The sequence below is a fragment of the Chiloscyllium punctatum genome, chromosome 8, assembly GCF_047496795.1.
Source record: "Chiloscyllium punctatum isolate Juve2018m chromosome 8, sChiPun1.3, whole genome shotgun sequence".
NCBI classification, from domain to species: Eukaryota; Metazoa; Chordata; class Chondrichthyes; order Orectolobiformes; family Hemiscylliidae; genus Chiloscyllium; species Chiloscyllium punctatum.
Window position 1 is genome coordinate 57,460,263 of NC_092746.1, and position 27,106 is coordinate 57,487,368.

Here is a 27,106-nt window from a genome sequence, read left to right on the forward strand (position 1 = left end):
ACTTTCTTAAATTCAACATTACAAGACCATTTTCCTGTGTTGTTTCATCGTTAAATTCATTTCTTGCAAATTAAAGTCATGCTAGCAACAGGAAATTACAAGTTTTAGCAAGTTTGGTTCTCCAGATTCTGACAATGAAAGTACTGCAGAAAGGAATGATGGAAATATTGAACTTCAGAGTAGATATCAGAAATATGTGAAATGTGTTCCAAAAATGTTCAAGGAAATATTAAATAAGCTGAAATGGAAAAATTTTAGACAACTAAAGTGAGAATAAAGACAGCAGAAATCATTGCAATAAAGGTGTTATGTCAAGAATAGTATTTAAGGATGCAGGGATGACATTCATAAACATATAAGAAATAGGAGCAGGCCTTGGCCATCTGGCCCATTGGGCCAGCTCCACCATTCAAGAAGAATGATTCATCTTTTCGTGCATTCAGCTCCACTTATCTACCCACTCACCAGAACCCTTAATTCCTTTACTGTTCAAAATATCTATCTATCTTGGGCTTAAAAACATTCATCAAGAGCCTCAACTGCTTCACTGGCAGAGAGTTCCACAGATTCACAACCCTTTGGGTGAAGACGTTCTTCCTCAACTCAGTCCGAAATCTGGTCCCCCTTATTTTGAGACTATGCCCCCTAGTTCTAGTTTCATTTGCCAGCGGACCTCCCTGCTTCTATCCTATCTATTCCCTTCATAATTTTATGTTTTTATAAGTTCCCCCTCATTCTTCTAAATTCCAATGAGTTCAGTCCCAGTCTGTTCAATCCCTCCTCTTAAGACAAACTTCTCAATTTCAGAATCAACCGAGTGAACCTCCTCTGCATCCCCTCCAGTGCTACTAAATTATTTTTCAAATAAGGAGACCAAAACTATAAACAACACTCCAGATGAGGCCTCACCAGTGCCTTATACAACTGCAGCATAACCTCCCTATTTTTAAACTCCATCCCTCTAGCAATGAATAACAATATTCCATTTGCTCTCTTAATTGCCTGCTGCATATGCAAACCAACTTATTGTGATTCATGCACAAGGACACCCAGATACCTCTGCACAGCAGCATGCTGCAAATCTTCGCCATTTAAATAATAGTCCTTTTACTATTATTCCTACCAAAATGGATGACCTCACATTTACCAACTTTGTACTCCATCTGCCAGACCCTGGCTCACTCGCTTAATGTATCTGAATCCCTCTGCAGACTTTCAGTGTCCTCTGCACCTTTTATTTTACCCCCCCATCTTTGTGTTATCTGCCAAATTTGATACACTATACTTGGTCTCTAAATAATCTATATAAATTGTAAACAATTACAGTCCCAACACTGATCCTTGAGGCACATCACTAGCCACTGATCACCAACCAGAAAACACCCATTTATCGCCACTCTCTGCTTTCTGTTAGTTAACTGATCTATTATCCATGCTAATGCATTACCCCAACACCATGCACCTTTTTATTATTCAGCAGCCTTTTTGCGACGCCTTGTCAAATGCCTTCTGAAAATCCAGATATTCCACATGCACCGGTTTCCCATTGTCCATCACACTTATAATGTCCTCAAAAAATTCCAGCAAACGAGTTAAGCATGACCTGCCTTTCATGAACCCATGCTGTGTCTGCCCGATGGAACTGTTTCCATCCAGACCTTCATGATAGTAGTGAGATATAAAATTTTTACAACAATCTTGAATCAGACAAACACGGTGTTACTAACAGTCAGATGCCATGGTGAAACCGAGAGGAAGAGGTTACAGAAAGTAATTGCAGCTCATAGAGGATTTTCCTGATTCAGGCCTTCTCAGAATCTAAGATTCTGACCTAGCCCCTGCCGCCATTTGCATTTTCAGCAATTTTTTGCCGGCATGGGATAGGTACTTGGATTAAAAGTAAATGAAGTTGCCATAGTCCTAGTGGACCGTTGGCTGCTCTTTTATTGGAGACAGACAACTGGTGATGGTTTAATCTGAGGGTCACCACACCTCAGGCAGGGTAGAATTTGAGAAGGAGTATCCTACTTGGTAACCTCAACCAGTGCAGGAATTGAACCCACATTGTTGGTATTATGCTGCATCGCAAACCAAACATTGAGCCAACTCCATACATATGTAGTAAGCCCGCATTCCAAAATAGCTATGTCATCTCCATTTTAGGTGATAAAACCCTCCATAATTTTGACGGACACTGTCTCATTGTGGAAGCAGGTGTGGTTTAAGATACATCAGAGGTGCCTTGAACCATGGGGAATCCTGCTTTTCAGTGGGGAGCCAAGAAAGCAGCTCCCTGTGTCTGAAATTGTCAGATTGCCAAACCATTTGCTTTGAAATGGGGAAAAGAATTGTTTTTTAGCTTTGGTTACATTACTTGGAGCTATATAGGTTGGTTTTCACAACTTAATGAATGCTAACAGTTTGTGAGAAGATTTGTAGCTTGGGTGCTCGTTGTTGTGGTTCTGTTCGCCGAGCTGGGAATTTGTGTTGCAGACGTTTCGTCCCCTGTCTAGGTGACATCCTCAGTGCTTGGGAGCCTCCTGTGAAGCGCTTCTGTGATATTTCCTCCAGCATTTATGGTGGCTATAAATGCCTGAAGAAACGTCACAGAAGCGCTTCACAGGAGGCTCCCAAGCACTGAGGATGTCACCTAGACAGGGGACGAAACGTCTGCAACACAAATTCCCAGCTCGGCGAACAGAACCATTAATGAATGCTAGATTGAGTTTTCAAAAGTAGCTGAAACATTTAGCTGTGTCAATACCTGGACTGAAAACCTTTAAAATGAATGATTGAAAGGATCACATGACTAGATATAAAGTTTTAAGACTAACAAACAGGCTAATAGTAAGATGATGAAACATTGTTTCAGTCAGCAACTTATCTTCCAAACTATAAAAAGAACTTCAATTTAACACGTACCTCAATCAAAACTCTCCCACCATATGTGGACAATTGATTTTCCAGAAATCAATCCAAAGCTATTCTCACTCTATTCCAGATAAGCAGTTGTGTTCCAGCTGTAATTTGATTATACAACTCGGCTTTAAGCAAAACACACTTTATTCTTACTGTATATTAAAATATTAACAAAATATAAGAATAATTGATGTAACTGTATGAGAAAACTTAATGGAATAATAGATTATTTAACTCTTAAACAGCAATTGTTTCAATATAATAGCATCCCATAAATACACCCTTGGCAAAGGCAAATTCAGTAAAATTGATTATCACCCATGCAATGATTCTTCAGTCCAGGAGGAAAGAACCTCAAGACAAAATTCTGTCAGAGGGAGAGAGAATCCAAGCATTTTGCTATAGCAGGGAGAGATGTATGGCAGTTTCCAAACCCCAACAACTACAGAAAGCTAAACGTATCCATGGTTCTGTGGGAGCCTCACTCACCTATTCATGCTGCTTCTATTGTTCCAACTTTTACAAAATAATCCAAGGCCTCACAAGCTGTATATTGTTGGGTCTTGGAACACACCGCTTGGCACTTCTGTCTTAACCTCTCTTCCAAAAAAAGAGCCAGGACAAAACACACCTCTTAAAGCCATAGTATTGTCACACTCAGCAACCTTTTCCTGTTGGAACTGAATGCCTTTTACTACCTGAACTGATTTTCATTGTGAAGGATGAACCACCATCGCTCTTCTTGCTCTAGTTACTAATCTGTATATACATTATTTAGCACACATTTCCTTCCTTTAACTCTTTGCCTCCACATACTAGTTAATTAACAACACAGTTTATAAGGGTATTGCTATCTTTAGCCTAGTTATGTCTAAAATATAAATGCTATTGAATCACTTTGTGCATTATTTGCTTTGCTTGTATCAGCTGCAAACTTGGAATTTGATGAACTAATCCATGTCCGAGTAATTAATCTGTACACCTATATTTTGTAATACCCTTCATTTATACAGAGTTCCCATCTATAATTCCTTACATCCTATTGTCAATATGTTCATAACTATTCCATTTAATCTATTTCTATGAGTCATCTAAACATTCGGATATATAATGATAAAGATGGAGGCTGGGAGTGGGGGTTTGAGATGAGTTTCTGGAGGGGAGAGGAGAGGCGAGGAGTGGCATTCATTGACATGGCAGAAAGGTGCTTTGGTGCTGTAACAATTACTTTAGGTGTGGTGGGCTTTTTTTTAGTCTAATTCTAGTTATTTTCTGTCTATGTAACAGTCAGAATACTCAAGATTTTATTGTGTATAGCATTTAGATGACATGATGAGGAATAGGGAGGTTCTATTGACCTTGTACAGAACACCAGTTTTGGCACAGCTGAAGTTGTGTGTCCAGTTCTGGGCACCACACTTTGCACAGAATGTGAAGGGACCTGAGAGAGTGCAGAAAAGACTCACAACTAGCTTCTTGTTTTTGACTGACATTGAATCAATGGACTGAAGGGCCTTTTTCTGTGTTAAAGATCTCTGTCTCTAAATGTTCCTTGTTTATGCTCTGAAGTTTAGACTTATTTATTTAAGATCAGTAGAGAGAAGCATTTGAAAACATTTTTCTCAAGAAATTTGCTGGACGTTTTGAATTGGAGATTGCCTGTGTATAGAAGACTGGATTTGAGGGATCAAATTGCCTATTCTTGTTCTACTACTTTTTTACTCTCTAGGTAGGAAGTTAGAATTTCTAATATTATAAATTATCAAATCTTTTCAAGGTATTTCCTGTTTTTATCATCATTTGCAATTGAAGAAGGCAAATTATTTTCTTCACATTTGTCTGTTTTAATTACTATAATGTCCACTAAAGGTTCCTACACTCTTAGCCACAGAGGACTTATTAAAATGTGTAATACATGAATTGGAAATACACTTTATCATGCTAGCCTCTAAAATCTGTAATCATGTCAGCCGCAACTAAAGTGGAAACCTGCCAAAATCTGCCAAAAATCTCAAATGAAAGAACTTTAAAACTTTGTATCTTTCAGATGTATGTGGTAATCAACAATCAATCACAGTTTTACATGAACACCAATTTAATGGAGCTTCAGACCACTCAAAACTATGGTTTTCAGAACACTGTTCAAAGCACACAGTCTGTGAAGTTTTACCTTCCTGATCTTCTGGATAAGCAGATTTCTGATGAAAGAAGTAGTTGTATCATAAGTCATCTGATCAGCTTCAAACAGAATCCATACCTATGGGGAATGTCTCCTCTGGAGGTTAGTTGGTATTTTCAAAATCTTTTATGTGCTGTTACTAGTTTGCACACCATATTGTTTATAAAATGTGTAGTGGGTTGTTAGAATAGCTAGAAGTGAACAGTTTCTTTCTCAAGTGGTTCAAACTGTAAGGCTTATAATTTGTCATCGAAGGTAAGATCTGAAGTATTTTCATCATCTGGCCTGTTACAATTCTTTCTGAAGTTACATAGTCAACATGGATGGTCAGAACAAATTCATCCAAATGATTTCCAGATTGAAAGATTAATCACGACAAGATTACTTAATTTGTGTGTCACCACGTCCATTATTTTCTGTCACAACAGAAAATGCTGGAAGTCCTCAGTATGTGTCAGAGAGAAACAGAGTTAACATTTCAGGTCTGTAACCTTAGATCAGAACTGAGGTATGTTCAAAATCCAATAAGTTTTGAGCATCTTAAAGATGGGGCAAGGAGGCTGGTGTTGGAGTGAAAGGGAATTGCTGTGATCAGATGGTAGGCAGGAGAGATAAAATGAAAACAGGTTTCATGCTACATGGCCAAAGTGGGGGGGGTGGGGGGGTGGGGGGGATGAAGTGACTTGCATTAAAAAAATGTTTTGAGGAGGTGCGAATGGGCAGGTCAGTTCTGGAGTGGCACTTAAGTTCAGCATTGATGATTGTTTGGTGAAAACTGTTCTAAGAAGAAGGGGTCAGCATGCCAGAAATCTCAATGAAGAAATATTGTATTGGGATGGAAACTTACATCTCAAGATTAATATCCACAACTAACTAATGAAGAAAATATTGGCATTAAAGAGTGACAAACCTCCAGAGCCTCAGTGTTTTAAAAGAATAAGGTGTGAACATTGTAGTTATCTGAAATGTAATCTTACAAAGACAGAGTATTGTGAATGTTGATGATCTGCAATGAAAATAGAACATTTTAGAAATGTCTAGCTGGTCTGGAATCATTTGTGGAGGGAGAAACAGGATTAATTTTTCAAATTGATGACCTTCAGACCAACGTCCTGACCTGAAACATGAGCTGTATTTCTTTAGCCACAGATACTACCAGACAGGCTGCGTATTATCTTGCAAAGTTCTCCAGATGTCAGATGCATTTTCTAAGTTTAGAAAATTGAGCATATCACTTGTTATTTAAGAAAGCTGACAAAGGAACCCTAGGGGATTGTGGACAGTTAGTCAAATATCCATGTCAGGAAATAACTGGAGTCTGTAAGTTAGGGTCGCATGACTGAACATCTTGAACATTTTTAGCTGACCATACAGAATCAGCAAAGATTCATAAAGGGAAAGGTCATGCTTAATGAACCTAATTGAATTTCATGACGAGGTGACAAATTATTGGAATTGGGAATGGACATCCAGAAGATACTCAACAAACTTTGTGAAAAATATATTCTCCAGTATCTGTCATCCTCACTTTCTCCCAGTTTGTTAGTAATGTGAGGAGACTGGTATCATGTGTGGGAGGATTTGGAAAGTTAGGATGGACAAGGCAAATTGAGCAGAATAACGTTATGGATAATGGTGTCCAGTATGTGGTAAGAAGGGACAGAACACAAGAGTGAAAATATCATCAGAGTAGGAATTTAAACTAGCAGCTAGGGAGGAGGGTTTAGGTAAAGGGACATTTCAAAATCCAAAGACTAAACTTGAGGCAATAGTGAAGTATATTAATGTGGGTAAAGACAGATTATGTGAAACAGGGAGAAACAAGCTGTGGAGGCTAAACATCTTTTGGACTTGGCCAAACAACTTGGCAAAGGTAGTCTAGAAGGTGAATTTATAGGATGCTTTTGAATTAATCAAGGGAAAAGTTGGTTTTGATCCAGTATTGTACAATGATGCAGAATTAATTGATAACATCACAGTAAAACATCCACTGGGAATTCGTGATCATATACAATTTAAATCATACGAAGTTTAAAAATGACATACTCTAATCAGAAGGAATTCTTAAATGTAAGATTAAATAAAGTAATTATATAGGTGTAAGGGAGAGATAGCAAAGGTTGATTGAGTCTTTGGACTAAAATGGTTGGAAACACTTAAAGAAGCAACTCAAAATACGAGGAACGGCTGAGGATCCTGGGATTGTATTCATTGGGGTTTAGAAGATTAAGGGGAGATCTAGTGGAAACTTACAAGATAATACATGGCTTGGAAAGGGTGGACGCTAGGAAATTGTTTCCGTTAGGCGAGGAGACTAAGACCCGTGGACACAGCCTTAGAATTAGAGGGGGTAAATTCAGAAAAGAAATGCGGAGACATTTCTTCAGCCAGAGAGTCGTGGGCCTGTGGAATTCATTGCCGCAGAGTGCAGTGGAGGCCGGGACGCTAAATGTCTTCGAGGCAGAGATTGATAAATTCTTGATGTCACAAGGAATTAAGGGCTACGGGGAGAATGCGGGTAAGTGGAGTTGAAACGTCCATCAGCCATGATTGAATGGCGGAGTGGACTCGATGGGCCGAATGGCCTTACTTCCACTCCTATGTCTTATGGTCTTATGGTCTTAAAATATTAAAACAAATACACTCCATTGAAAGCCAAAACTTCAATGAGAAATATATGTCAATGGCTTACGAAGGAGATTAAGTATAGTATTGGGTTAAAAGAGAGTTTCCCATTACAGTAAAGAACAGTAGTAGATCTGAGAATTGGCAATGATTTAAAAACCAACAAAGGGGCATTACAAAGTTGAAAAAAGGAACAATGTAGAATATGAGAGTAAGACAACCAATTCTATAAAGCCAGATTGTAAGTAGATAAAAAGGACAAAAATAATTTAAGTAAACTTCAGTTTCTTAGAAGCAGAGACAAGAAGTTATTATGGGGAATGAGAAAATTGCAATGACGTTGAACAAATGTTTCATGTCTGTATTGTCAGCAGAGGACAGAAGTTACATACCAAAAATAGATGGTAACCTAGGGGCCAGTGAGATTGAGAAAATTAAGTTAGTTGATACCAGCAAAGAAAAAGTACTTTAGAAACTCAAATGACTGAAATCTGACAAATCCCCAGTAGTGGAAGGCCTACATTCTAAAAGAAATGGCTGAAGAGATATTAGGTCCATGGGCCACAATTTTCTAAAATCCCATACATTCTGGAAAGGTTTGGAAGTTAGCAAATGTAAAGCCACTATTCAAGAAAAGAGAGAGAGAGAGAAAACTGACCACAGATCAGTTAGCTTGACATTAGTCATTGAGAAAATGCCAAAGACTATTCTGAAGGAATTCCTAGCAATGCACATGGAAAAGCACAATATGATTACAACGAGTCAACATGGCCTAATGGAAGGACAATCATATTTTGGTAAATTTATTATTCTCTTTTGAGTATGTGACTGGTTGAGTTGACAAAGGAAATATAGTATGCTGGGACTTCCAAAAAACACAGAAAGCAGAAAATGTAAATAACTTTTAAGTTGCCAGACTGAGCTAGTGAGTGCTGAGGCTTTGTCAGTTTACAATCTATAATGACATAGATGAAGAGTCAGAGAGTAACACATTTCAGTTTTATGGATGTTGCAAGGCTGCATGGGAATGCAATCTGTATGGAAGACTCAAAAAGGCTGAAATGAGTAATTTATCAGGATACTGAGCATCAAGGAAACAAGGGGAATCTAACTTCTGAAGTGTGAGGTTGCTTCCTTTGGTCCTAAGATTAGAAAGTGGAATATTCTTGAACAGGCATCAAACTTGTTAATGGTTTTGTTTCGAGAGACTTGGGTGTATTCATACAAGGAACACAAAAGTTAACATGCAGGTATTACAAGGAAAGTGGAGTAAAAAATAAAGAATAAACTACAGATAAAGTTTCCTCGATTTGTCCTTGGGATGAGAAGGATGTCTGTTGATGAAGGGCTGGGTGAATTAAGTATAAATTTCTGGGCTTTAGAAGCATGAGCAATTATCTCATTGACACAGTCAAGATTATGAGGAGTCACCTTTTTAGAATGCATGGTTAATCCTGAAGGACTGAAGTAGACAAATGTCCTCACTCAGCGTTTTGAATCTTTGGTGAAAGTGAGGACTGCAGATGCTGGAGAGCAGAGTCAAGATTAGAGTGGTGCTGGAAAAGTACAGCAGGTCAGGCAGCATCCGAGGAGCAGGAAAATCAACGTTTCAGGCAAAAGCCCTTCATCAGGAATGAATGTTTTGAATTTTTTGTTGAGAGGCTTGTGCCTGTGCACTAGTTGAACACGTTTAAGACTGAGATGAATAGATTTTTGAAGTTTTATGGCGCTCAAGGATACGGGGTGCATTTGAGAAGCTTTCAAAATAGGACCAGGATAAGGCCATTCAGCCCTTTGAGCTCCGCAGTATATTATGATCATGACTAATCATCTAACTCAATAGCCTGTTCCCTTTTTACCCCCACATCCTTTGATTCCTCTAGCCCCTCGTGCTATATCCAACTTTTTGAAATCAGACAATGTTTTGCCCTTGACTGTTTCTGTGGTAGAGAATTCCACAGGCTCAGCACTCTCTGGGTGAAGAAATTTCTCCTAATCTCAGTCGTAAATGGTTTACCCTGCATCCTTGGACTGAGACGAGCTCCCTGGAACCCCACATGAATACTTCTGCTGCCAAATTTGAATGGGACACTTGGGAGAAGTTCTGATTTATTTTCTTGTATAGTCATCAGGAAACGTTCGATAAATTAAAAGCGCATCTAATTTCTAGATAACTATTTAACGAACCACTCTAACCCCTCCCCATATCAAATTCCCCACTGGATCTGCCTCTCTACTTCATCATGACCCCGAACCCTCCAGTCTTTCAAAATCCACTTTGCCCATTGAGTCTCTCCAACCTCCCTACCTTGAGACTCCACTCTGAGCACACCTCAGATCCACCCATTCAGCTCACTCTGAGGACTGAGTTTGGAAGGATCCTGCACCGAACAATTGACCAGAAAAATTGGTCGAAGACCAGTCAGGTTTTTTTTTGTCTGGTCAATGTCAAGTAAAGAAGCTCCAATGCTGATTTGAAAATTTGGCCAATAATTCCACTTGCCTCTCACAGAGTTGGAATGTGAACAGCTCTAACCAGAATTGTGTTTATCTTGAGTTCTGTTCATCTGTACAAATATATCACATTAATTAAACTTGTGTTCTACATTTTATTTGTTTGGTATGATTGTGATGGTGTCCGAGGCTGTTTATTTCTATCGTACCTTCCTCTTTGTAGATTAATGGTGATGTTGCTGACCTGACTTTGTATAATTGCACAAACAGAAGAAAAATTGAAGTAAAAGGGCTCAAATCACCAATTCTAATTGAGTTTGAAAGGAAGGACACAATTGTAAGTTTAATTAACAATAGAAATATTATTTATATTCTATAGTTTTAAGTTCCATTATTTTCTGTGATTGGTGATACATGTGGTAACATGACATCCTCATTCTAAATCCTTTCAGCTTATTCTGTTGTCCCTCACCCATTGTAAGGCCATGAGATGTAGGAGGCCATTCAGCCCATCGAGTCTACCCTGTCATTCAACAAAATCATGGCTGATCTGATAATCCTCAACTCCATTTCCTTGCCTTTTCCTTGTCTGACCTTTGATTCTCTTAATGATTAAAAGTCTGCCTATCTCAACATTGAAGATACTTAATGATCAACCTCTACAGCATTCAATAGTAAAGAATTCCAGATTCACTACACTCTGTGAGAAGAAATTCGTCATCTCTGTCTTAAATAGCTGCCTCCTTATTCTAAGATTATACCTCTAGTTCTGGACTCTCCCATGAGTGGAAACAACCGTTCTACATTTACCCTGTCAAGCCCACTAAGAATCTTGTATGTTTCAAAAAGATCACCTCTGATTCTTCTAAACTCCAATGAGAACAGGCCCAACCTATTCAATGTCTCCTCATAAAACAGTCACTTCATACCTAAGAGCAATCTAATGAACCTTCTCTGGACTGCCCCCAATGACAGTACATCTTTCCTTAGAGAAGGACCAAAACTGTTTGACCAGTGCCTTTTATAGTATTAGCAAGACCTTCTTATTTTTATACTCCATTCCCTTTGAAATAAAGACCAATTTCTATTGGCTTTCCTTGTCTTCTGGCAGCTATGAGTTTTGCCAGTATGTGATGTAATGTGTAATTTTGGACCCAACCAAGTACCCGGTTGAAATGTGTGAGCCTATATACAGTGGCTGATGGTGGTCTCTTTTACAGAGCAAGATATTAATTCTCAAGCATGTGCTGTTCTCACTCCATTTATTCTTTGTAGCAGGGTTTTTTGGATACTTATCATGGGCAGGAACTTCAACTGATTTTAATTTTACCAGTTAATAACTCATGGCCTATTTGCTGAATCAAAATTTTAGTCTTTCCAGTCTGGCATAATATTACAAGGTAGCCCTCAATCCAGTTGGAATTTTAATTTTTTACATGTATTCTTTTTCTGAATATTTTATCTTCTTGCTTGTGAAGTGAACTCTTTGCTGGTGTATAATTTTACCAATGTCAAGCACCATCTAATACATGACATAAGCAGCTAAGATTGTTGCTTTCAGGTTGTTTAGTAATGAGTACCACAAATATATCCCTGCTGGAAACATACGTGTCCAGCTGGGTTTTTTGAAAGCTGTCAGAATCAACATCTCTGACCCATTTTCCTATCCCTAACTGAAAGGCATCAGCTATTGTAGGTACATTGCTCTTCTCTCTCTCCAGCCCCATGACTCTGAGATCAATCCGAGAAAATCCTGTCCTCACATTACTAACTACTCATTCAAATTCCCAATCATTTTACCTATGGCCTTATTTCATCTTAATATCTATTGATTTGCTAATTGACGGAGGCTGAGGGGTGACATTATAGAGGTTTAGAAAATAATGAGGGGCATGGATAGGGTAAATAGGCAAAGTCTTTTCCCTGGGGTGGGGGAGTCCAGAACGAGAGGGCATAGGTTTAGGGTGAGAGGGGAAAGATATAAAAGAGACCTACGGGGCAACTTTTCCACACAGAGGGTAGTACGTGTATGGAATGAGCTGCCAGAGGAAGTGGTGGAGGCTGGTACAATTACAACATTTAAGAGGCATTTGGATGGATATATGAATAGGAAGGGTTTGGAGGGATATGGGCCGGGTGCTGGTAGGTGGGACTAGATTGGGTTGGGCCGAAGGGTCCGTTTCCATGCTGTACATCTCTATGACTCTATGACTCTATGATATTCTCTCCACTTCTCTCAATGTCCTTGTCTTCCATTAATATTTGTCATCCAAATCATTCCCCAGTATACTCCTCAGCTCCGATGCCACAGTCTAAGGGGCACAACAGGTTCAATTCTTCCTCATCATATCTTATTAGATCACTTTAAAATATTATCCAGCAATATCTGTATCACCAAAACTACTTACTTTCCAAAAATCATCCAGCAGTGTGAAGTTAAGGACTTAAAGAAAAGATTGTGGGAATTTTGTTAAACCACTCTGCCATGCCTCTTCCATCATCAGTACATATGAAGAGCTCATGCATATTTTTGTTGCATAAAGATTGTCTCATCAGTTTCTGGAGTTTCCCACCCTTCTTGCATTCTGGGACAGAATTCCTAAAGAAAAAATGCAACTTTCACTTGAGCTGAATTCATATTGTTTTGTCAATGTTATCTTCTGCAACAAAGAGAGAAAAGCCTGCATTGATGTAATATTTCTGATGACCACCAGATGTCTCAAAGAACTGAACTGTGAATGAAGAGTGTTTGAAGTGTACTCACTATTAGAAATTAGGAAATGCAGCAAACAATATACATGCAGTGTGTCTGTCGCAAATAACCATGTGATAATGACCAGATAATCTGCTTTGTGTGTTGTTAACTGAGGGATAAATGATGGCCCAGATTCCAGAGGTAACTCCCCAGCTTTTCTTCATGTACACCAGAATGTGTGAGTTACGGGCAGAGGTGAGCCATCAAGCCCCTTGAAGCTGCTGTGCTTTTCAATAAGATCATGGCTGATCTGTTTGAGATTTGTATTCTACATTGCTGATAACCTTTGATTCTTTGCCTAACAAGAATCTATCTACACATGACCTCAAAAACATTTAATGACCTCACTTCTGAGGCAGCAAATTCCAAAGTTGCACAACCCTCTGTGAAAAAAGATGATTTTTCATTTCTCTCCTAAAAGGACTGACCCTAATTTTAAAACAGTGCCACCCTAGTTGTGGACTCAACTACAACAGGAAACATCCTTAAACATCCACCTTGTCAGAATCATTCAGGACCTATTCAACTTAAATTCTATCACCCCTCATTCTTTTAAACTTCAGGTAAAACAAGCCAGCCTGTCCAACCTATCCTCGTAAGACAACCCACACATTCCAAGTATTAATCTAGTAAACTTCTGAACTGCCTCAAATACATTTGCATCATTCCTTAAATAAGGAGACCAAAATTGTGTGATATTTTACATTCACAGGGGAAGCGAGGCCTCACATTAAGAGTTTCATCTGTGACATGGTGCTTCTGATAGTGTAGCACTTCCTCAGTACAGCATTGGAATATCAGCCTTGATGTTTGTTATCAAGACATGCAGTTGGACTTGAACCTGGAACCTTGTGATTCAAGAGTAGGACCAACTGAACCACAGCTGGTACTCAGTGCTTTCTCTGGTCTCATCGCATTGCTTCAACCTACCTTCTACTGCCCTGATCTCATTCTAATTGAATGGTTGACCACTCAACTCCCCCTTACTGGGTTACATTTTAATTAATATGTTAATGGCTCCCTTTACTGAGGTACTGATGTTGTTCCTGAAATTTTCTTGTTATCATCCTTTAAAAAAAAATGCAATACTTGGATCCACTATAGCTGCAAATCAGCACACCACTTCCTAATTGCATTTCCTCTGTAAGTAAGTGTTGATTCCTCCCACGTCCGAACCCTGACTTTCCTAAAATAACATATTTGTGTCTCTCCAGCTAGGTTTTAGCCCAGCCATAGTGTCAAGATGGTCCTTGTGGAAGTCACAAATGGCATTTCTTGTGACTGTGGCCATGATAACCTATCCCTTCTCATCCTCGGTCAATTCTGTTCATAGCTATCTCATAGCTAGAGAATCACTAGCAATGGCTTTTCTTCCCACTTTTATTTTATTACCTTTTGTAAAGATTTGTTACTGGCTCCCTTGTGTTTCACATCTAAAGCTGTCACTTGGGATTATATTATACTAAAACACATCATGTTCCATATCTATGCTAACAACATTGATTCTATTTCACCACCACCACCTTGAACCCCTCAGCAGTCTCTTTTTTTTTTGTAATCCTTTTCCAATATTCAATATTGAGTGAAGAGTAATGTCCTGCAAAGAAATTGGAAATTGGGAAAACTAGATGTATTATTTTTGGTGAGAGTGAGAACTGCAGATGCTAGAGATTGGAGTCAAGGGTGTGGACCTGGAAAAGCACAGCAGGTCAGGCAGCATCCAAGGAGCGGGAGAATCAATGTTCCGGGCATGAGCCCTTCATCAGCAATGAGAATTCCTGATGAAGGGCTTTTACACGAAACATCGGTTGTCCTGGACCTCGAATGCTGCCTTACCTGCAGTGCTTTTCCAGCACCACACTCTCGCACTATTTTTAGCCTCCACCACACTGCTTTTGTTTCTATTCTACCATTTCAGTCTATGGTGGTGTCTTAAGTTAATTAAGAGCATTCCTAAGAACATAAGAATTAAGAATATGAATAGGGGGGATGGTGATGTACTGGTAGTGTCACTGGACCATTAGTGGAGAGGTTCAGAGTAATTCTCTGGGGAGATGGTGTCAGATTTCTCTGTGAAAATTGGTGGAATTTTAATTCAATTAATAAATCTAGCATATAAAGGTGACCACAATGAAGCTACCATTGATTGTGGTAAAAACCCGTCCTTTAGAAAAGGACATCTGCTATCTATATCTGATCTGGTCTCCATCATGACACCAGGCTTTCTCAATGTTGTGATTTTAATCCGTCCTCTGGAATGACCTTGCTAGTTTTTCTGTTCAGTGGCACTTCAGGATGGGCAATCCATGCTGCCTTTGCCAGTGATGGCCTCACCCTATGAAATAATAAAGGAAAAGAGTAAAAGCCTGTTAAGCCTGCTCCATCACAGATCGTAATTGATTTTTGATCTCACCATGACCTTTTCATTCTATTCCCATATCCCTTGATTCTTTTACAGCTGAAACATCCATCGCTGTTAACACGGGAATATTTTCAACTGTGGGGTTGCCAGTGACCTATTTTGGTGAAGTATTCCAAAGATTCACAATCCCCTTTGGGGGGGAAAGAATCCTCAATCTCAGTATTTGATCCTGACTTTGGTTGTCATTAACAATGTCCCAGTTTAAAATATTCACAATTTAAGTGGCTCCAGACAACTAACTCAAGTTTTAGTTACCGTGTCTTTGCTGATCTCCCGTTCTGTCTATCCCAATAATGTTTTGTATCAATATTGCTTTTGTTGAGCACTTCAATTTACAATGCAAATTGTTGTATCCAAGGTCATGTGCAAGAATAGATGATCAAATGCATTGTCTGCAGGTCATTCAGAGAATAGCTTGCAACATATTAATGCACAGTCCAAATAATCCCCAATTATTAGAAGCACATTCTATCACAAAGCAAGATTTTAACGTGAATTGTGATAAACATGCTGAGTTGCTAAGTGAGAAAATAAAGTAACCTGATGTTTCTGATTAAACCTGTAGTAAAGGTTTTGATTTCTTGTTTGCAGCAGGAACACTTTTCAGTCTACTTGCTACTTCGTACCCAAATGAATGTTCATATCTTGCCAGTGACACCAGCAAACATACAGCAAGCTTTGCAGATCAGAGTGAACTTCAATCAGCCTAATCAGCAAGTGTTTCCTGTCATGCTGTTAGTAAGGTATGATAGAGCTTGCATTCACTTGAAGTATTTACCTTTGAATTGTGATTCCATAATTTAAGTCGCCTAGACCATGACCTGATTCCTTGACCTGTTGTAGTACACAGTGTTGTTATGGAGGCAATTCCAGAATTTTTGATTTTAACTTAGTGACACTAAAGGCACAGCAATATTCTCTCAAATGTGACTTGGAGAATTCACTTAGGGAAAGCGCCTCTTGCCCTTTTCCTTTCAGGGGTGAAGACTGGGGGTGGAGGGGGTGGGGGTGGTTGTGAATAAAAATCTTGGCCAGATGCTGCAAGTATGTGTTTTCTTGCCACAGTACAGCACAAATTTAAGAAGAAAAGTTACGTATTTTTCTTATGTATTGTAGTGAAATCATTAGCTTCAAATGTCTTTATAGATTCAACAAGGAACCAACTCCAAGTAAATATAACCTGAAACAAATCCATTACTGGGATGGAGAAACAATACACTTATTTATTCCAGCATCGTCACTTCTAGGTTTGTAGTATGTTTGTACTTTTTCATTTAATTGCAATTATATTCTTGAAGTTTTATTTTAGAACTTAAATAAAGTTAAACAATATGTAAGTACAAAAGAAACTGGGCACCAAATGGCAGGATATGCTAAATATCAGCCATCATCTAATTTAAAATGAAAATAATAACTGACTCACAAAAGTAAAGAAATAGTGTACGATCAGGCATTAACCCTTGATTTCCTTGTTTGTCTACCTCCATGTAAATTGAAAAAAAAATCAATGGCGATGCCTTGACCACCTTTTAATGCATAGTATTCCAAAGTCACATGACCCCCCTCAAAGAGAACAAAATTCTCCTCATATGTTATATCCTATACAATGAGCTTTTATTTCCTGCAATAACCTTTGATGTGACACTTAATCAAATGTTTTCAGGAAAACCAAGTCTGGTATGTCAACAAACTGCCTTTCCCTGATTCTTCCTGATTACCGTTGGTTTTTCTCAGGGTGTAGCTATAATCTCTTTAATGAACGATTCTGTCATTTTCCCTATCATGCTAAACTAGCCAATAGTATGCTGTTTCTGCCTCCCTCCCATTTTCAATTGAGGTGTTATACTTGCAAGTTTCCAGTCTGATGGAATTCCCTGAACCTATGGAATTTTGGAAAGTTAACACCAACACATCCACCATCTCTTTGGAAATCTTTGTTGAGACCCTAGAATGAAGTCTGCCGGACCCAGAGACTTATCAACATGCAGCTTTGTCATTTTGCTTATTACCATGTTAAGTATTTTGCTTAGTTCCTCTCTCCTGTCCACTAATTCAGAATGACACAAGTTTAGAACATATTGTATTTGCAGGCCATTGGTGAAGGATGTTTATGTTCTATTTTCTGAGACATTGCTAATGCGTTTATCATTTTTTTCTACAAAAGTTATTTGGATTATTCAGTTTCAGTAATTCTTCTTCTTCTCCTTGCACAAGTTAGTTTGAGTTACCACAAAGTGCTTACAGTCACTTGCATTGCTAAATTTCTGTGCCCATGATTGGAGAAGAAAACCAAGGAATTATTACTGATTGCATTACCAAAAAGGAAAATAAAAGAGGAAAAGAAAGAAAAAGATTTTTAATGCCATTGAGATTTCTGGGAAAACTTTAGTTTATAAAGAGGGATCAGATCCAGGTGTGCAAGTCCATTTGATGTCATGGAAGTATTTTTAAGGCCATTCTGCTTATTCTTCTAAATATTATGACCTATTGGTCATTTACAATACACAAGGATTCTGCTGAAGAGAGAATAAGGGACATTTTCTCATTCACAAAAATAAATGATAACTATTTCAAACATTCGCAGGTTCATAGACCAAGAAAATTGGATCATTGGAGGGACTAGGGGTCATTACCCAAAGTTATTTGCAAATAGGAATTCAACAATAAAATTCTGGGTCAGCTAATGTTTGTATTTTAGCATCATTTTTGTCAATACATTTGTAAACTTTTGAATTATTTACAGATGCAACAACTTGCTTTATATTGTATCTTAATACAGTGAAAATCCAGGGTTTTTCCCAATTCAGCAGTGACAAACCAAAAGTGTGAGAGATTAGGAGGTGACCAATAGCTTGAGTAAGAGATGGGCATAAAAATGTACATGATCTGTAACACAAGTTGACTCGGTAGCCAATAGAGTTTCTTTATTCTACATTTTCTAACAACCACGTAACATTGTACTGAAATGATCTGTATTATTATGAGCTGTTGTGCATGTAAGCTTTGGCAATGTCCATATGATATACATTCAGGTTAGAGTCCAACAGGTTTATTTGAAATCACAAGCTGTCAAAGCGCTGCACCTGAGGAAGGAGTAGTGCTCCAAAAGCCTGTGATTTCAAATAATCTTGTTAGACTATACCTTGGTGTGGTGTAACTTCTGACCTTGTCCACCCTAGCCCAACACTGGCACCTTCACATCATTGCTATTTCAATCCGAGTTTTACATCATCGTAATGAGTATTGTAAACAAGAAATGTAGAATTGTTAAGTGCATTTCGATGAATATTGTACCAGAGAGAGAAGGAAGATTGAGATTCAACTGAATCAAAAGCCTTGTCAATGTACAGTGTGCTCTGGCTTAGCTGGGTTTCTGTGATTGTATGAAAGATATGCTATTTCTGAATAGCCAAGCAAAGTAATGGGAACACAGAAATTTTAAAAATTGATAAAGTAATTATGAGTTCAAGTCAACTGCTAGAAGATGTGTTTAATGATTCAATCCAATTTCTCTTCTCTTCAGGTGTAGGGACATATTATCTTGGTCTCTTAGATGCTAACTATAATAGAAGACCGAAAAATAACTATCTTGCCAATAATGTGAGTTATACTGTGAACATTCAGTGGACCCAATGTCTGTACTGGGATGATAACCGAGAGTGGAAATCTGATGGCTGTTCACCCCAACAAAAATCAGATTCAGAGAAAATAAACTGCAGGTATAATTAGTCTCTGGTGCTTCTGTGGCTTGCATCCAATTCTCTCATCCTTTCTGTTTGAAATCAAATCTTCTTTAAAATACTATGATCTTTGCTTATGCACTTCTAAATCAGTAAATGTAGATTGATTTGTAATTAAATTATAACAAGCAGCAGGAGAACAAAAAGGTAAGAAGACATCTCTATCTGGTTAAGATAAAGCCTGCGTCATTCTGATTTATCCATGGAAAGAAAATAGATCAGGGCAAGTTGGCATTATTTCATTTCATTACAAAGTGTCTTTATAAAGTGTCAGAAATAACATTTAGAGGTAATGTTCATATACGACAGTGTGCCTCAGCTAAAAGTACATCGCGAAACTTGTGCTCTGTACATAGTCTCAAAATACTGTATAATACTGTAATCACCTAGTCATATTTTCCTTCAAGCTTAATACGCAATAATATGCATGTCCTACACTTTATCAATCATGATCAACATTGTTAACCTCAGTATTTATTGATTTTTTTTTTGCCATGTTTTTGTACTTTTTGTCATTCCTCTTTTGGAAGATCAGGGTGTACATTTTCTTTTATTTTATTATTTATCTGTAATTAGTTGCAACCATATGACAACATTTACAGTTTTACACGAGGAGCTTGTGATGAAGGAGGTACAATTCACAGATGTCATGATCTTTATCAGGTAGGTGTTGTGGACCAAGTGAGCAAGTACTGTGTACTGCTTTTCGTGTGTTTCTGTCATATAGCTAATTTAATAATTTTCTATATTATGAGTAGAATCAGCCTATTATCCATTTGAAAATGTTGCTAATTAAATATGGATTGAAACCCAAAATAAACTGCAGCTTCCTTTTCAAATTGATATCTAGGGAAATTCCTATTATTGGTTTTGGAGGTTGTTGTTATTCATTTTGTAAGTTAAATAATAGATATTTAAGTTAAGTCTGTGATTAGATATAAATATTCACCATCATTAGATTGTTCAATTTGGAATACCACTGTAAACAAAAGAGTAACACTGTCCTGCAAGTTTTTATGCAGTTTTTATACTGTAATATGCACTATTACAGTAGATGTGACAGTTATTGACACTGGACTAGTAATCCAGAGATCCATTTAATATTCAGAGGACATGTTCTGCTTTCTTCCAGAAATTCGATGGTCTACTACACTTAACTCCTTAAATACTATCTGCTTCCTTATCAATCTGAAACTTGTCGATTTCCCCTTCAACTTTGTAAAGCAACTGTTGAGAAGCTCTTTCCCTTTGAACTGCTGTCTTTACTTTAAGAGTTGTGGTCGGAAGATTTAGACAGTGCAAATATAATTCGAAAATAAAATCTGAGTTTATCATTTTGTAAAAATCTGATTGCATTATTTTTCATGAATGAAAAATCATTCAACAGGAGAGGCAGAATATTACTGTGTTCACATTGAGAGTGAAGTGAGTTCATGGGAAATGCTATTTTTATTCACTTTCCAATTAGATAGAGTGAGACTCATAGTTGTATTTTGTTTTGACAGTGTCTTTGAAAACTATGCCACTTGCATCACTGTGCTGTTTGCTCTAACTTTATACATTCTACTGGTTATCTTGTGTAAACGCATGGATTTTTCTATGGAGACAAAACCTGGACTTGTAGTATTGCAAGATAATACCCCTACTGACCAGTATCTATATGAGATCATTGTTGAGACTGGCTTCAGGACTAGAGCTGGGACTACTGCTAAGGTATTTTATCTTGTTATCTTCTATGTATATTTTTGTCCTAAGATAAAATAAAAATACAAAACAAGTTTAGTTCAGGACGAGTATTGGAAAACACTATTTGACTGAAAGAATACTGAACAGACTAAAGTTTCTGGAATAAGATAGTAAAGGGTTGTCATTGTAAAAGTATGGGTGACAAATTATAAAAAATAATACACATTAACTGTAAGATGAATGAGGATTAAAGTAAAAGTAAAAGCTCGCCGGAAAAAAATTAAAACAGGTAGGATTTCTAGGTTAATAAAGTAACTTTGGTCTTCGAGAAAGTGAATCTGAGAATTGATTGTGGAAATTAAAGAAACATTGGATGAATAAGAACACTCATTCTGTATTAGACTTCACTACAAGTGACATCCCAGAAATAGCTATACATAAGGAAATGGGAGGGAGAGAGGAATTCAAGAAACTTACAATCACCAGAGGAGTGGTACTGAGCAACTTGTTGGAGCCATGAACTGAAAAGGGAAAGGTTCCATTAAAATGGAAAATAGTGAATATAACTGTTCACAAAGGAGATGAAACTAGAAACAGGAAATAACAGGTCAGTTAGTTTCATATTTGTCATAGACAATGTATCAGAATCTATTAATAAAAGCTTTATAGAAGGAAGCACAAAACCTTAAAGGTAGATTCTAGGCATGGTTTTGTGAAGGAGAAACCATATTTAACTAATTTATTGGAGTACTTTAAGTAAGTATGTTGTATGACTAAAAGAGAACCAATAGATGTAATATGCTATACTTTGATTTTCAGGTGATGCCACATCAATGGTATTTGTGAAAAATAAACGTTAGTGGTATAGAGGCCTGCATATTTGCATGGACAGAAATTTGACTATCTAGCTGGAAATAAAGTGGTCGTAATGGGTCATTTTCTGGTTGACACGATGTTATAAGTGGTGTACCATAGGATCAGTGCTGGGCCTCCAATTATGACAATTTGTGTCAGTGACATGGAGGAAGGTACTGAAAATATTGTTGCTAAATTACCATTGAAATAAAGATAGCTCAGAAAGTATGTTGTGAAAAGAGCAAAAGGAAGCTACATAGGAGTATAGATCGAGTGACTTTAATGATGAGAAATTGCAGAGCTCTGAGAAGCAGAGGGGCCTGGCTGTACAAATGTGTAAACCACAAAAGGATATTATGCAGACGCAGCAAGTAATTAGGAAGACTAATAGAATGTTAAAGTTTATAGAGAAGTTATGTTTCAGTTATACACAATATTGGTGAAGTCACATCTGGAGTAATGTGTTTGGTAATGACCTCCTTATTTAAGTAAGGATGTACATGTATTGATGCAGTTCAGAAGTGGATGGGTTGCCTTATGCGGGAATGTTTGACAAATTGAGATTTTATCTATTGGCATTTAGAAAAGTATGTGATGGTTGATATGTGTAAAACCTTGAGAGGTCTTCACAGGCTGGAATTGGAAAGCATATTTTCTGTCAGAGGAGAATCTAGAATTATGGGTCACAGTTTAAAAAAACAAGGAGTTGCCCATTTAAGATACAAATGGGGAGGAATGTATTTTCATAGAGCATTGTGAGACCCATAAAAGGCAGTAGAAACAGAGTCTTTGAACATTTTCAAAATAAAAGTGGATGGATTCTTGATAAGCAAGTTTGGCAGGAATGTGGAATGATCATATCAGGCATGATTTTAGGAATGTCAGCAAGAAGAGGAGGAGAAAAAGGAGAGGAAGAGCAGAGGTCCCTAATTTCTATGTTGGTCTGCCTGTACCTCCTAAATTCCATGGAGGAGACTATATTCAGCATGATGAGGCCAGCTGTCATGGAGACAGTTGCATGTAGTGTGACTGGAACCTTCAGGATGACCTGATAATGCTGCGTTATGCACATTTCCAACTTTCTCTCATCTTGTTGTCCAGCATGAAATGCAAGCTGCAGATCATGTTACCTTGGGTCCCCGACTCTGCTCTGCCATTCGTAAGATTATACCTGACCTGATTACTCCACAAACACGTAGAGATACGCACAGGCACACACGCAGACACATGCACACACACAGACATACACATATGTGCAGAAATACACACACAGACACATGCACACAGACTTGCACGCATACAGACTTGGAGACACGCAAACTCCCATTAACAGACTTGCGCACACAGACTCACATGTAAACACTTGCACATGTGCAGACACACACAGAGACTTGCGCACACAGACTCGCACACGCACAGACACAGGCAGATGTACAAACACACACACACCTTCCTTTACAAAAGGAGTAAGATGGGTGGAAGGGGTAGAATTATGGAACAATAGTTTTAAAGGGATAGTATGCGAAAGGAACCTCAATCTCAGGACGCTCTTTTGGATAGCCTATGCAGGCTGAAAGACGCACAGATGCCTCTGCTCTTCCTGTCCTTTTTCTCCTCCTCTTCTTGCTGACATGGTTTCTGATTACCTGGTGCCAATAGCTGAATCCTCAGAACTGATGGAATCTGGAGGATGCAGCAGGCTACCACAATCTAAAAGTAAATGGTTCAGAGTATTGTGTTGCTCTCCCCAGTGCTACAGACAGCAGAATAGTTCCTTGATCATTTTGATGGCCTGGTCCACCATGTTCCTGTTGGAAATCTGGCTCTCATTATAGTTCTGTCGTGCATGATGATCAGTTAACAGAACGGAGTCTTCAATTGGAGCTAGGAGAGGGGATTGTTTGTCTCCAAGCAATGAGTCTCTGGTACTTTGTTTTGAACCAAAGGAGGTAACAGCCCATTAGCTCAGGGTGAAGAAGTTGTGGCTGTTTCCAGGAAGTAGGCATTCACATATTTGAGGTAAAAACAATGACTACAGATGCTGGAAACCAGATTCTGGATTAGTGGTGCTGGAAGAGCACAGCAGTTCAGGCAGCATCCAAGTAGCTTCGAAATCGACGTTTCCTGATGAAGGGCTTTTGCCCGAAACATCGATTTCGAAGCTATTTGGATGCTGCCTGAACTGCTGTGCTCTTCCAGCACCACTAATCCAGATTCACATATTTGAGCCTGGGCCACACACCAGCTGCATGTTAATAAAGTGGAATCCTTTACAGTTCCTATACTCTTCCCATTTGCATGTGGCGTCAGAACTCGTTGCTGGTAGTCAAAGGCTCACAACATCACTGGGAGTCTTGCTGCCCTGTCATAGCCAGATGGTCACTGCTCCAGGCAAGAAGAAAAACCATGAACTCTCCTCATGTGCATGGTTCCATTTGCCTCTCAGAAGCAGTGATGACCAGTGAACTCTCATTTCTATGGGATACTGCTGAAGTATTGCCACCATGCAATTTACCATGGCATGCAGCATTGATGAGCACTCATAATTAATTAAACAACTTGTGACAGTTCATTGTTTTAGAGCCTGTAGCAGTGCACAGATAGCCAGGTAATCAGCCATAATCCATGAGATAGCATAGACATCTCTCTCGATTAGACAGAAAGAGAGAGAGATATATAATTAATAGTGCAGTTTGTGGTTCACCACTTTGCATTAAGAGTGGGGGAGGGTGAGAAAGTAGATCCCATATCTACCTGACCTCAAAGTCAAGGCAGCAATTAAATCTTCACTAATATTGTTCTGAACCAGACTGCAGCCATCTAACCAATTGAGCTGCCCACCTCTGCTATGGCTGTACTGAACATAACTGATAAGCAGCTGGTTTTTTAGAAAGTTTTTATCTTAAGATTGATGATCAAGCTTAATAATTTATTTTTACTGTTAACTTGTTTCCAGGTTTATATCAAACTTCATGGAGAAGATGGTGTTTCTGAAACAAGAGAGTTATTCCATCCTGAGCAGCAATTATTTGAGAGGAATTCCAGACATACATTCATCATGAGGTACTTCGACTTGATAACAGAGTTTAAAAACATTTTGCATAAACTTCCTTGCAATGAACTGGCTTAGTGAGACAAAGTAATTTTCACCCATTGGTATAGTGTGTTTTGAACTGAATCTTTGTCATGTCATAACAAATAACAGTTTCTTCATCCTGCCAATCCTGCTGGCCAGTGTAATTAGCAAGAAGCAAGGATTGGTTGGTGTGTCAGAGTAGTACACAGGTCCCAGCTGTTTTAGCCAATTTTAATCCAATTCAACGCCCAAACAACAACTGTCTAGTTTGCTTCTTACAATGCTTTGACTAAAATAACAGGTAAAAACTATCAATCATAATTCCTTTTAAAAAGAAAGAGCTGTCTGTCACAGGAGCTGACCAGAACGATTAACTTTATTTGTAGAAGTCTAAACTTTTTAAACAACAAATGTCTGTCTGCTGTTAGGGTGGGAGCAACTATTGTGTTGTCTCTAATATTTTGCAGCAGATAATGGTTTCCAGGATGAGCCAGATCCTGTTGACAGTTCTGTATGAATGTGCCGATGTAGTTGCACAGGATGTGGTTTATTTAAAAGGTCTGCTTAGTCAGCAACTCAGAAGGCAAATGGAAGTGTGACCTTTATTGCTCAAGGTTTGGAATTTAAAACAGGGATGTCTTGTTACAACTGTGCATGGTGTTGGTGAGATTGCACCTGGTGTACTCTGTGCAGTTTTGGTCCCATGTTTATAAAAAGGATAAACAGGCATTGGAGGCTATTCAAAATAGATTCTCTTGTTTGATTGCTGGGATGAAGGGATTATCTTATCAAGAACAACGAAACAAGTTAAGCCTTTCTTTATTTGCGTTTAGAAGAAAGAGGGGTGATCTGATTAAAACATATACGGTTCTGAGGGGGATTGAGACAGAGTAGATATTGTGGAAATGTTTCCATTAGTGGGTGAATCTTGAACTTGGAGACAAAAACAGAAATTGCAGGAAAAGCTCAGCAGCTCTGGCAGCATCTATAGAGAGAAATCAGTTCAGGTTCTGGAAACTGTGATCCTTCCTCAGAACTGACAGCAGCTCAGAAAATGTTGGATTTTATGGAGGAGGTAAGGAGTAAGCGATAAGTGAAGAAAGAGCCCAAAAATACAGAATGATAGTTGGACAGACAAAGGATTGGATAAAGGTCAGGCTAGGAGGGTGAATGGCTATTAATGGGGATTGTTAGTGGCTAACAATGGGTTGTGTAATATCAGATCATGTGGCAACAAGGCCTGGTGTGTGGGGGTTGGAGTAAGGACATGGAAGAGCTCCAGCCCAAAAAGCGTTGAACTCAATATTGCGTCCAGAAGGCTGCAGGGTCCCTAAACGGAAAATGTGGAGTTGTTCTTCCAGCTCGCACTGAGCTTCACTGGAGCACTGCAACAAGCCTGTGTTAAAGTTTGTCTGGTTGTGGCATCCTGCTGAAGGTGGTGGAAATGACATCTAATGATCCTCAGGATGTAGATACTGTTGGGATGGTAGATAAGGACAAGGGGGTCCTCTCCCTGTGGAATTCTTGGTTGAGGAAGAAAGTGGATATTTCAGAGGCACCCTTGTTGAAGTTGGCACTGTTGGAACAAATGCAACCGTGATGGAGGAACTGGGAGAATGGAATAGAGTCTTTACACTAAGTAGGTTGTGAGGATGTATAGCCAACATAACTGTGGGAATCAGTGGGTTTGTGGTGTTTATTGGTGGCCAACCCATTCCTAGAAATGGAAACAAAGATGTCGAGGAAGGGAAGAGAGGACTCAGAAATGAACCAGTTGAAGGAGAGTGCAGCATGGAAATCAGAAGTGAAATTGATGGAACTTTTCCATTTTCGGTCAAGAGAGGGAAGCAGCACTATTGATATCATTGATTTAATGGAGAAAGAGTGTGGCTGGGGCCTGAATAGGACTAGAACAAGGAATATTCAACATACACTACAAAGAGACAAGCATATCTGGGGCTCATGCAGGGCCTGACCTGAAGAAGATGAGAGGAGCTACAAGAGAGGTTGTTAAGGGTGAGGACAAGCTAAGCCGGTTGGAGGAGCGTGGTAGAGGGTGGGAACAGCACAGGCCTTTCTTTTTGGAAGAAGCAGAGAACCCTGAGACTATCCTGGTGGGGGATGGATGTGGAAAGGCATTGCACAGCCATGGCAAAGGGAGGTGGCTTGAGCTCGTGAATTGGAAATTTTGAAACTAGCATCAAGCCTCAGAGGAATTGTGGATGTCAGTGGACAAGGACTGGACAAGGGAAGAAAAGTACTGAATGGAGGTAGGAAGAGATGAGTTCTGCAGGACAGGAGCAGGCTGAAACAATGGATCTGCCTGGGCACTCCTGTTAACATTTTGGGAAGGAGGTAGAAGGGGTTTTTGTGGTGCTGGGAGACTTGGAGGCAG

At 38.7% G+C, this 27,106-nt stretch overlaps 1 protein-coding gene across 1 annotated transcript in view; it reads left to right on the plus strand.

Annotated features, from left to right (window-relative positions):
* LOC140480584 (polycystin-1-like protein 1) overlaps positions 1-27,106 on the plus strand; it is a 296,146-nt gene that overhangs the window by 191,764 nt on the left and 77,276 nt on the right. Inside the window, exons 36-43 of the mRNA XM_072575633.1 lie at positions 4,967-5,200; positions 10,401-10,514; positions 15,946-16,097; positions 16,501-16,601; positions 18,878-19,073; positions 19,671-19,757; positions 20,600-20,807; positions 24,592-24,698. Coding sequence (XP_072431734.1) covers positions 4,967-5,200; positions 10,401-10,514; positions 15,946-16,097; positions 16,501-16,601; positions 18,878-19,073; positions 19,671-19,757; positions 20,600-20,807; positions 24,592-24,698 — 1,199 coding nt within the window. The remainder of the gene's footprint in view (positions 1-4,966; positions 5,201-10,400; positions 10,515-15,945; positions 16,098-16,500; positions 16,602-18,877; positions 19,074-19,670; positions 19,758-20,599; positions 20,808-24,591; positions 24,699-27,106) is intronic.